The sequence below is a fragment of the Culex quinquefasciatus genome, chromosome 2 (genome assembly GCF_015732765.1).
Source record: "Culex quinquefasciatus strain JHB chromosome 2, VPISU_Cqui_1.0_pri_paternal, whole genome shotgun sequence".
NCBI lineage: Eukaryota > Metazoa > Arthropoda > Insecta > Diptera > Culicidae > Culex > Culex quinquefasciatus.
In genome coordinates this window covers 3,388,184-3,398,362 of record NC_051862.1, presented here as the reverse complement: position 1 = coordinate 3,398,362, position 10,179 = coordinate 3,388,184, and the positions used below count along the sequence as shown (strand labels likewise).

At 31.1% G+C, this 10,179-nt stretch overlaps 1 protein-coding gene across 1 annotated transcript; it reads left to right on the top strand.

Annotated features, from left to right (window-relative positions):
- The first annotated feature begins 6,476 nt into the window (after window positions 1-6,476).
- LOC6050114 lies at window positions 6,477-8,216 on the top strand. The gene is made up of 3 exons (XM_038251311.1): window positions 6,477-7,554; window positions 7,611-7,771; window positions 7,824-8,216. The coding sequence occupies exons 1-3, from the start codon at window positions 6,509-6,511 to the stop codon at window positions 8,189-8,191; spliced, it is 1,575 nt and encodes a 524-aa protein (XP_038107239.1). The 5' UTR covers window positions 6,477-6,508; the 3' UTR covers window positions 8,192-8,216.
- The last annotated feature ends 1,963 nt before the right edge of the window (window positions 8,217-10,179 follow it).

Genomic DNA, 10,179 nt, shown 5'->3' with positions numbered 1-10,179 from the left:
AAAAAATGTCTCCATTAAATTTTGCTGGCAGAACAAATAATATTGGCAAGTAAATATTTGAGAAGAAAGGATTTTCTGATCGTTGTAAATTATGATTAGGACTTTTCAAAAGAAAAAAAAAAGTATGTGGATAAAAATTACGAGAACGTAGCGAGTTATTAATTATTTTTCAAACATTTATAATTTTCTATTTGATTCAAATGAAAATTCAAAATAAATAGAAAAGTTTTTATAAAAAAATTTACTAAAGGCTATCTTAACTGATAAAAAAATCTACCTTGATGAACTTCAGAGCTTCATGAACTTGAAAACTTTTTTAGTTTTTCTGTATTTCCACAATGTTTGAAAAAAAAAAAATTCTGAGGCTCGGACAGTTTTTTAAATGTTTTCGATAAAAAGGCCGTTAAAAATATTTTTAGAAGGTTATTTCCTTGTCTCTGACCAAAAATTGAGAAGGGGTGGAATGGGCAAAAAAAAAGTTTAAAAATTTAAATTACGAGCCATGGTCTCAACATTTTAATGAAAAAATGTATTTCAAAATGCATATACCTGTCCAATAGTTTTGCAATCATTAGTTTCCAAAATTTTTGAATTTCTTATAAAAATAAGTTTTTTCGGTGTTGTACATCGGAATTTCATAATAAAACAAAATATTTTGAATCGTGCCAAAACATGCTAAATAAGTTATCAATGCAGTAAATACATTTAAGATTACATTTAGTTAATTAGCTTCCTTGATTCACTACATCTTTTAAGTTTTTAGAGAAAAAAATCTTTTTTGTTCCCTGATTTTCGGACCAATTTTGAAAAATATTTGCAACGGCCTTATAGTTTGATTTTTTTAAAGTTTCCTAAAAAATAAGAAATCAAAGATGAAAAGAATAATAATCAATTTTTATGTCCTTGAAGCAAATTTTTTTTTGTTTTCGAAAATAAATATGTGAAAAGAACTTTTTGATTGGAAATTAATTTTACATCTGAAAAGTAAAAAAAACATGGAAAGAAACATGATTTTTTCGAAACATTGGCAACACTGTTAATTATTTTTTAACTAAATTGTTCCATGGCTCGAAAGATGCCATTTTATGCCACGTATCCAAATATAAAAATAGATAAAAAAAATTTGAGCATTTTTTTGTGAAAGGCAAATAAAATACGGTTAATTTAAATTTAATGAAAATGTTTGAAAAAGTTCAAAATCATTTGTCAATCGTGTGATTTAAGGAAAAAATGGCATCCGGCCAATTTTTTGGCAAAAACTTATCAGGACAATTAATTACCTTTTTTGTGACGATTTTGACTGCTTGAGTGAACAAATTGAAAAAAATCTTGTATCAATTTTCAGCACATCGGTGAAAATTTTGTTTAACGTTTTTAGACCAAAATCAACCTGCAAAATATTTTTTTCTTCAAAATAACCAAATGTGCCCAAATTTCACTGATCTCTAAAATCGCTAAAATCTCTAAAATTTCTAAAATAAAAAAAAAAACAACTAATTTCTGAAGAGTTTATTTCAACAGTCTTAAATTTTGTATCTTTTGATTCTAAGTTTAGTTACAACAATTACTGAACCAGTAACCTGAGAAAACGTTCTTATTCCTCTCAAAAGGTGAAAACTTCTCCAATTTTTATAAAATTCTGTGCATTAAGTGTCTTAAAATGTTCGACCTTACATTTCATAGTTTTTGGCACAACCTTGAAGCAATTTTTTTTTGTTGCAAGCAAGAAGAAAACAAAAAAATCAGATGGTTTTTATCATAAAATACATGTGGAAATATCTGTAGTGTTTAATGGTTTGAAAATTTTCAGTCTAGAATTTCGAGTTTTATGATAAATGTATTTTTTGTAATTTGTATGATATTTTATCCATACTTTCGCTATGTTAAACAAAAGTCAATTTACACAGTAAGTTTAGTCGAAAAAATGTTTCCATTAAATTTTGCTGGCAGAACAAATACTATTGGCTAGTTAATATTCGTGGATAAAAATTACGAGAACGTAGCGATTAATTAATTATTTTCACATTTTTTTAATTTTCTTTCTGACTCATATGAAAACTCAACAAAATAGGAAAGTTATTATAAAATATACTAAAGGCTACCAAATCTTAACTGCTAATAAAAATTTAAAAAAAAATCTACCTTGATAAACTTCAGAACATCATGAACCTGAAAACTTTTTTTTTGCGTTTCTATATTTCCACAATGTAATCGCCGCTAATAACAATGACGCTTTTCCAAGGTGTTGCTATATCTGAAATTGACAATCGTGAAAAAAGTCTAAAAACTTTTTCAATTGTAAAATCAAATTTGTAATCAAAAAGTAGCTACTTGAAACTCGATATACCGTTTACAAGTTTTATGCAATTAAAATTATATTAATTATATTAAAATTATGCTGTTGGACAAAATCCAAAAAATAAGCTTCAAAGACATTGAAGATTGGCCCAATGGTTACTGAGATACAGCCTCTGATAGAAAAGCAAAAAGGGTTTTCAAAATACCTCAACAAAATCGAAAAATATTTTCAAAATTTCAAATCAACTTTAACATTTGAAAGGGAAACACTTATTTTTGACTATCTTGAATATTAGGGCAGATTCAAAAAAAATTTTTTTTTTGGATCGACCTTTTTTTGATAGTTAGGCCGTTGAAAATACTTTTAGAAGTTTATTTTTCTCGTCTCGGACAAAAATTGAGTTAGTTTTGCAATCATTAGTTTCCGAAATTTCTGAATTTCTTATAAAAAAAAATTTCGGTGCTGTACATCAAAATTTCATAACATTTCAACATATTTGAATCGAGCTAAAACATGCTAATAAAGTTATCAATGCAGGAAATACCTTTTAGAGTATATTTAGTTTATTAGCTAATTTATTTCATTACAAGTTTTAAGTTTATAAAAAAAATCTATTCCCTGATTTTTCGGATCAATGTTTCCTAAAAAATAAGAAATAAAAGATGAAAAAACTCATTTTTCTTTTCTCATCAATCTTTAATGCCTTTGAAGCAAATTTGCAGATTTTTTTATATTTTCGAAAATAAATATGTGTAAAGAACTTTTTGATTGGAAATTAATTTTTCATCTGAAAAGTCTAAAAAACATTGAAAGAAACATGTTTTAACGAAACATTGGCAACACTGTTAATTTTTTAAAAATAAATTGTGCCATAGCTCAAAAGATGCAATTTTATATCGTCTGACACGTATCCAAAAATGAGATTTGTTAAAAATGTCAAATCTGAGCATTTTTATTTTGTGAAAAGTTAATTTTTATTTCATAAAAATGTTTGTAAATGAAAAAAGTTAAAAATCATTTGTCAATCGTGTGATTTAAGGAAAAAATTCCATTCGGCAATTTTTTTTGTAAAACTTATCCAGAAAAATTAATGATCTTCTTTGTGACGATTGTGACTCCTTAAATTTACGAATTTTAAACAAAAAACCCTTGTATCAATTTTCAGCACACCGGTGAATGTCTGCTAATTTTATTAAACTTGATCTCTAAAATCTCTAAAATCACTAAAATCTCAAAAATCTCAAAAATCTCTAATATCTCTAATATCTCTAAATTCTCTAAAATCTCTAAAATCTCTAAAATCTCTAAAATCTCTAAAATCTCTAAAATCTCTAAAATCTCTAAAATCTCTAAAATCTCTAAAATCTCTAAAATCTCTAAAATCTCTAAATCTCTAAAATCTCTAAAATCTCTAAAATCTCTAAAATCTCTAAAATCTCTAAAATCTCTAAAATCTCTAAAATCTCTAAAATCTCTAAAATCTCTAAAGTCTCTAAAATCTCTAAAATCTCTAAAATCTCTAAAATCTCTAAAATCTCTAAAATCTCTAAAATCTCTAAAATCTCTAAAATCTCTAAAATCTCTAAAATCTCTAAAATCTCTAAAATTTCTAAAATCTCTAAAATCTCTAAAATCTTTAAAATCTCTAAAATTTCTAAAATCTCTAAAATTTATAAAATCTCTAAAATCTCTAAAATCTCTAAAATTTCTAAAATCTCTAAAATCTCTAAAATCTCTAAAATCTCTAAAATTTCTAAAATCTCTAAAATCTCTAAAATCTTTAAAATCTCTAAAATCGCTAAAATCTCTAAAATCGCTAAAATCTCTAAAATCTCTAAAATCTCTAAAATCTCTAAAATCTCTAAAATCTCTAAAATCTCTAAAATCTCTAAAATCTCTAAAATCTCTAAAATCGCTAAAATCTCTAAAATCTCTAAAATCTCTAAAATCTCTAAAATTTTTTTTTTTTGATTTGATTTGATGTGATAACCAACAGGGCCACAAGGATGACCTATGTAGCGGTTGCCTAGAATTACAGTGGCTCAGACTTAAAGGGAGCATCTTCAAATTACTGCCGTATGAAGGGCCAAAAGGGGGTGGTTGGACGCGAACGAGCAAAATCACTCACGGTGTCCTCAGGGGAAGAGAATCTCCTTCCGACAGTAACCTCCAATAACTCCGAAAAAAGTCTGACAAAGCTGAAAAACAGGGCTCGCACCCTGTTGGGGGCCTAAAAGGGCGCGGCAGACAGCTGGAGACTGACAGAGGTCAATAGATGTAGTAATTAGACAATCCTTAAGAATTGTACAATTACTAAACCATTTTCCCCTTTTGACGTAGTTTTGGTCTTCCACTATCTACATCCAATCTCCGCCATTACAGCATACCGTCCACTGCCCTGATGCTCCCTCCCCGATCCCCGGCTTTGATTCTAACTACTAATAAAAAGGAAAATCATAGATGAGAACAGGTCAATGCGGATGGAGAGCAAATCGAGCTCAGTATCCCCTCACAAAGACTGGTAGTAAGTATGAAAAACAATGAAAAAAAGAAGAAAGATAAGAAGAAAAATGAAAAGATAGTACGTCAATGCGGATGGATCGATGATCCCTCACAAGGACATAAAAGAGACTGATGGTAGGAAGATAAAAAGAAGAACAGAATATCAGGAGTAAGATATATTCAATAAGGATAGAAGCAAATTGGACTCTCCTCAAAAGACATCAATATAGAGAAATATTCAACAGATTACTTCAATCTTTTGAAATGATAGAAATATTGGTGTGGATTGTCTTAAATGGAATGTGTGTATGTCAGTGTAAATGTAAGAATCTTCTGATATTTAAAAGGAAAGATCTCACCAAATCAGAAATCTTGGGCTTCAGTCCATTTGATCGTCTGAATCTTTGAATTAGATGTAATGCATTTCCTGCAGCTCTTCTGGTTCTGCACGATCGACAGCATCAAGTTGAATCACCCGACAGCACCCGATAGAAGGTCATCACTCGGCCAATTCGTTCTGGTGGTGGGAATCGTGGCCGTGCTCAGCGCTTATCAAACGGGAAGCATTTCTTCGGAATGGGATTGCTGAAAACATTCCTCAAACACATGCAGTTGTTCACTGGATTCGGGCAGGATCAAGTAAGAACCACGAAATGCCTTCGCCGATGGTCACTTTGAATATTTCACTTTTTCCGCTGTCTCTCCTTTCCGCTGACGACAACCGTGAGTCACAATTTAAAAATTTCACCGAAACTACCAAACATTTCTTATTGCCACTACCGGTATGGATGGCCACCGGAACGGAGAAAGGAATTTCCGTAAATTCACTGATTTGTAATAACAAAATAAAAATTATCAGAAAAATTAAAGAATTTTGAATCGAAGAAAAAAACATGACGCAGCAAAAACTTTTCGCGCCCGCACGCACCGATTACTACGATTGGAATAAAAAAAAAAATCTCTAAAATCTCTAAAATCTTTAAAATCTCTAAAATCTCTAAAATCTCTAAAATTTCTAAAATCTCTAAAATCTCTAAAATCTCTAAAATCTCTAAAATCTCTAAAATCTCTAAAATCTCTAAAATCTCTAAAATCGCTAAAATCTCTAAAATCCTTAGATCTCTAAAATCTCAAAAATCTCTAAAATCTCTAAAATCTCTAAAATCTCAAAAATCACAAAAATCACAAAAATCACAAAAATCTCAAAAATCTCTAACATCTCAAAAATCTCAAAAATCTCAAAAATCTCAAAAATTTCAAAAATCTCTAAAATCGAAAAAATCGAAAAAATCTAAGCGATCTCAAAAATTTCAACAATTTCAAAAATCTAAAAAAAATTAAAAAAAAATCAAAAGAAGAAAAACGAACCTCAAGAATGAAGGTTCAATGTTCAATGTTCACATTGTCATGGTTAATCTTTTTGGCAATATAGCATTAAAATATATAAAATACTCTACTTAAATGATAACCTATTTCTAGAGTGGGCAAAATATTCCCTGATATTGATAACTCAACTGTTGACAAAGTTGACAGGAACTGTTTTTATCACCGACTGAGCGCAGTGCAGCGTTCTTGACCTGCTTCTTATCAGAGTTTCTTCTGAGAAAGCAATCAGCCTACTTGTGAGCAGTTTTTGCATAAATTATGATTTGCTAGCAGTCACTTGCTACTCGTTCAACAGTTTACAACACGAGAAATTAAGTCACCATGAAACAGTTCATTTTTGCCGTACTTTTCCTCCACTTGATCAGTCTCAGCCACCAACAACCGAAGATGCTCGAATGTGGAGTGCGCCAAGTTGATCCACCACAAGTGACACTTCGTGAGGGACAAACCTACCTCGGTCAGTGGCCGTGGGCAGTCGCCATTTATCACCTGAAACTAGACGACTCCTTTGAGTATGCTTGTGCTGGAACACTAATAAGCTCGCAACATGTGATAACTACCTACAGCTGTTTAGTGGATCCCAGGGGGTTTAACACTTATCCCGAGAAGGTTTTCGTTCAATTGAGGCCCTACAAGCTGGAAGCGACCAACGTAGTCCAAATTCGTCGACAGGAGGAGAGTTTGTACACTATTCTTACACTTGGAAGTAATGTACGATTTGATGATTACCTTCAACCAGCTTGTATCTACCAACATCATGACGTGACTGCTGGAACTTTTCTAAGTTGGAGATCGCAGGAAGATAGGACTCGGTGGGTTCCCTTGACAAGTTATGCAGTGAATTTTTCTCGTGTATCTTGTGAAAATGAAACGAATGCCTGGATTGGAGCTAGACGCGAATTGAGGTGTGCTGAACTTTCATTCGAAAACATTTGCAACTTGGATAAAGGTGGAAATTTATACACTGAAAGAAGTGGAGTTTGGTATTTGGTTGGGTTATTTGTCGTTCCCAACACGGTAACCACTGAAAATTGCGTTAATCACAAAAAAGTTGTCTTTTTAAAGTTGGTTAACCACATCAAGTGGATAAGATATGTGACTAATGTACGATATTTGGGTAATATCAAGAAAATAGATGGTGTTGAGGAAGATGTTACTCAGAGGTACGAAAACCATCTTCCACAGCATTGTGGTAGTTATACACCTAACGATCTACTTGAAGAAAATGGTCAGATTTTCAATTATCCTTGGATGGCCCGTCTACTGGAGTATACCAAGAATGGATCAGGCATTGAAGTTGTCTGTGTTGGAACTGTCATAAACCATCGTTACGTTTTATCTGCGGGAAGATGTCTTCGTATGAATTTGTAAGTTAAGGTAAAATTTTAGTTTGTGAAACTCTACTAAAATTTGATTTTTGCAGCTTTTTTGTACGATTGGGAGGAGTTGCTTCCGACATTAAATGCATCGATGCTATCGATTGTGGCTCCTCTGGACAAGATTATGAAGTAGAGCATGTTATAGTTCATGTAGACGATTTCAAAATAGGCCTAATTCGACTTTTAAACACTGTCCACTTCAATGGTAAGAATGAAAAATTCTGGAAGCAAATTAATTTACCTTGCCTTATTTTCAGACAACATTCAACCTATTTGTTTACCGGTGTCAGATGAGCTGAAGAATATGGATCTTTTTGAATATTCTGTCGTTAGTCATAATCATTCGCTAAGCTGGGCAGAGATGAGCATAAACGTTCTAAGTAACTTTGATTGCTCGAAAAACTTTGACGGAGATTCCACCATGTTTTGTGTGGATGCTGAAAAAGATGGCAAATTTTATGGAGGAGAACCGCTTGGCTATCCGGTGAGGATCGACAATGGACTACGATTTGTTCAGCTTGCTGTAAACGTTAAAAATGTGCGTGAAATTTACACGGTTCCATTTAAATTTCAAACAACTTCTCCTTTGATGGACTGGATCATGGCTAATATGAAAAAATACTAAATAAATTTTCATCAAAACAATCAAAGATGACCATGACTACCTCCTTGCCTCGAAATGCAAAAGAAATCATTTCTCTCCTCGTCTACTGCGATTGCATCTCGACAAAGCTGTCCCCACAAATGAAAACTGTACCGTTGAAATTTTCCCTTTCCTTCAGTTGATGGAAAATGCATTAAGGTTGCTCCCCCTAACCTGTCCTCTACCTGCCCACTTCCACCCATCAAACTGTCCTCACCATCACAAATCATGCAAACCATTCTGCCCGTCCTGCTTGAGTCTGCTGCCCAAGTCCAAAGTGCATCGAAGAGTGGGGCAAAACGGTCCCCTCCCCCGCACTGCCCCACCCCAGGTGACAAAGTGCAATTTACATGTGATCTTTTTCGCCCCTCCCCAACTCTTCAAACTGCATCGCCTGCTTCGATGCAAAAGATGCACCTCCTGCGGTTCGGAAAAGTGTTTTCCCAGCACGGCCAACCTGCTGCTGCTTCTTGTGAATAAAATATTTACGTACTGTTTGGAGGTGAGAAAAATTGTGCAATTTTCACACGTCAACCAGCATGAAATAGCTCTCTGCCGTTGAAGGGGGAGGGAAAAGGGGGGGTTGCTACCTTAAAGAGCCGTCATTTGGGGGGCGTTTGGTTTTATGATTTTATGATTCTATGATTTTATGATTTTATGATTTTATGATTTTACGATTTTATGATTTTATGATTTTATGATTTTATGATTTTATGATTTTATGATTTTATGATTTTATGATTTTATGATTTTATGATTTTATGATTTTATGATTTTATGATTTTATGATTTTATGATTTTATGATTTTATGATTTTATGATTTTATGATTTTATGATTTTATGATTTTATGATTTTATGACTTTATGATTTTATGATTTTATGATTTTATGATTTTATGATTTTATGATTTTATGATTTTATGATTTTATGATTTTATGATTTTATGATTTTATGATTTTATGATTTTATGATTTTATGATTTTATGATTTTATGATTTTATAATTTTATGATTTTATGATTTTATGATTTTATGATTTTATGATTTTATGATTTTATGATTTTATGATTTTATGATTTTATGATTTTATGATTTTATGATTTTATGATTTTATGATTTTATGATTTTATGATTTTATGATTTTATGATTTTATGATTTTATGATTTTATGATTTTATGATTTTATGATTTTATGATTTTATGATTTTATGATTTTATGATTTTATGATTTTATGATTTTATGATTTTATGATTTTATGATTTTATGATTTTATGATTTTATGATTTTATGATTTTATGATTTTATGATTTTATGATTTTATGATTTTATGATTTTATGATTTTATGATTTTATGATTTTATGATTTTATGATTTTATGATTTTATGATTTTATGATTTTATGATTTTATGATTTTATGATTTTATGATTTTATGATTTTATGATTTTAAATGTTTTAATGTTTTAATGTTTTAATGTTTTAATGTTTTAATGTTTTAATGTTTTAATGTTTTAATGTTTTAATGTTTTAATGTTTTAATGTTTTAATGTTTTAATGTTTTAATGTTTTAATGTTTTAATGTTTTAATGTTTTAATGTTTTAATGTTTTAATGTTTTAATGTTTTAATTTTTTAATGTTTTCATAAGTTCATTCAACTCTCAGTTACGGTTACCTAAAGGACGACCATTTTATTCAATAATGGCTAGATGAGTTTCGGAGCTCTCATTCAAGCGAGAACGACGTCGGAGCTGGCTGGTGGCCGATACTAACCGACGGTGCAGAAATCTTATCAAAGGTGGCGCTTCTAATGCACCCCGAACTAACCAGGCAAACCGTTTACAAGACCACACACAAACATTTACCTTCGCTACCTGCTATAATGACGACAGTTTCCGGTGGCAAAGTCGGGGGTGGTGGAAAAAAAAGAGACCTTTGACTATCGATAGAGGCAACGAGCTTCAGACTGTG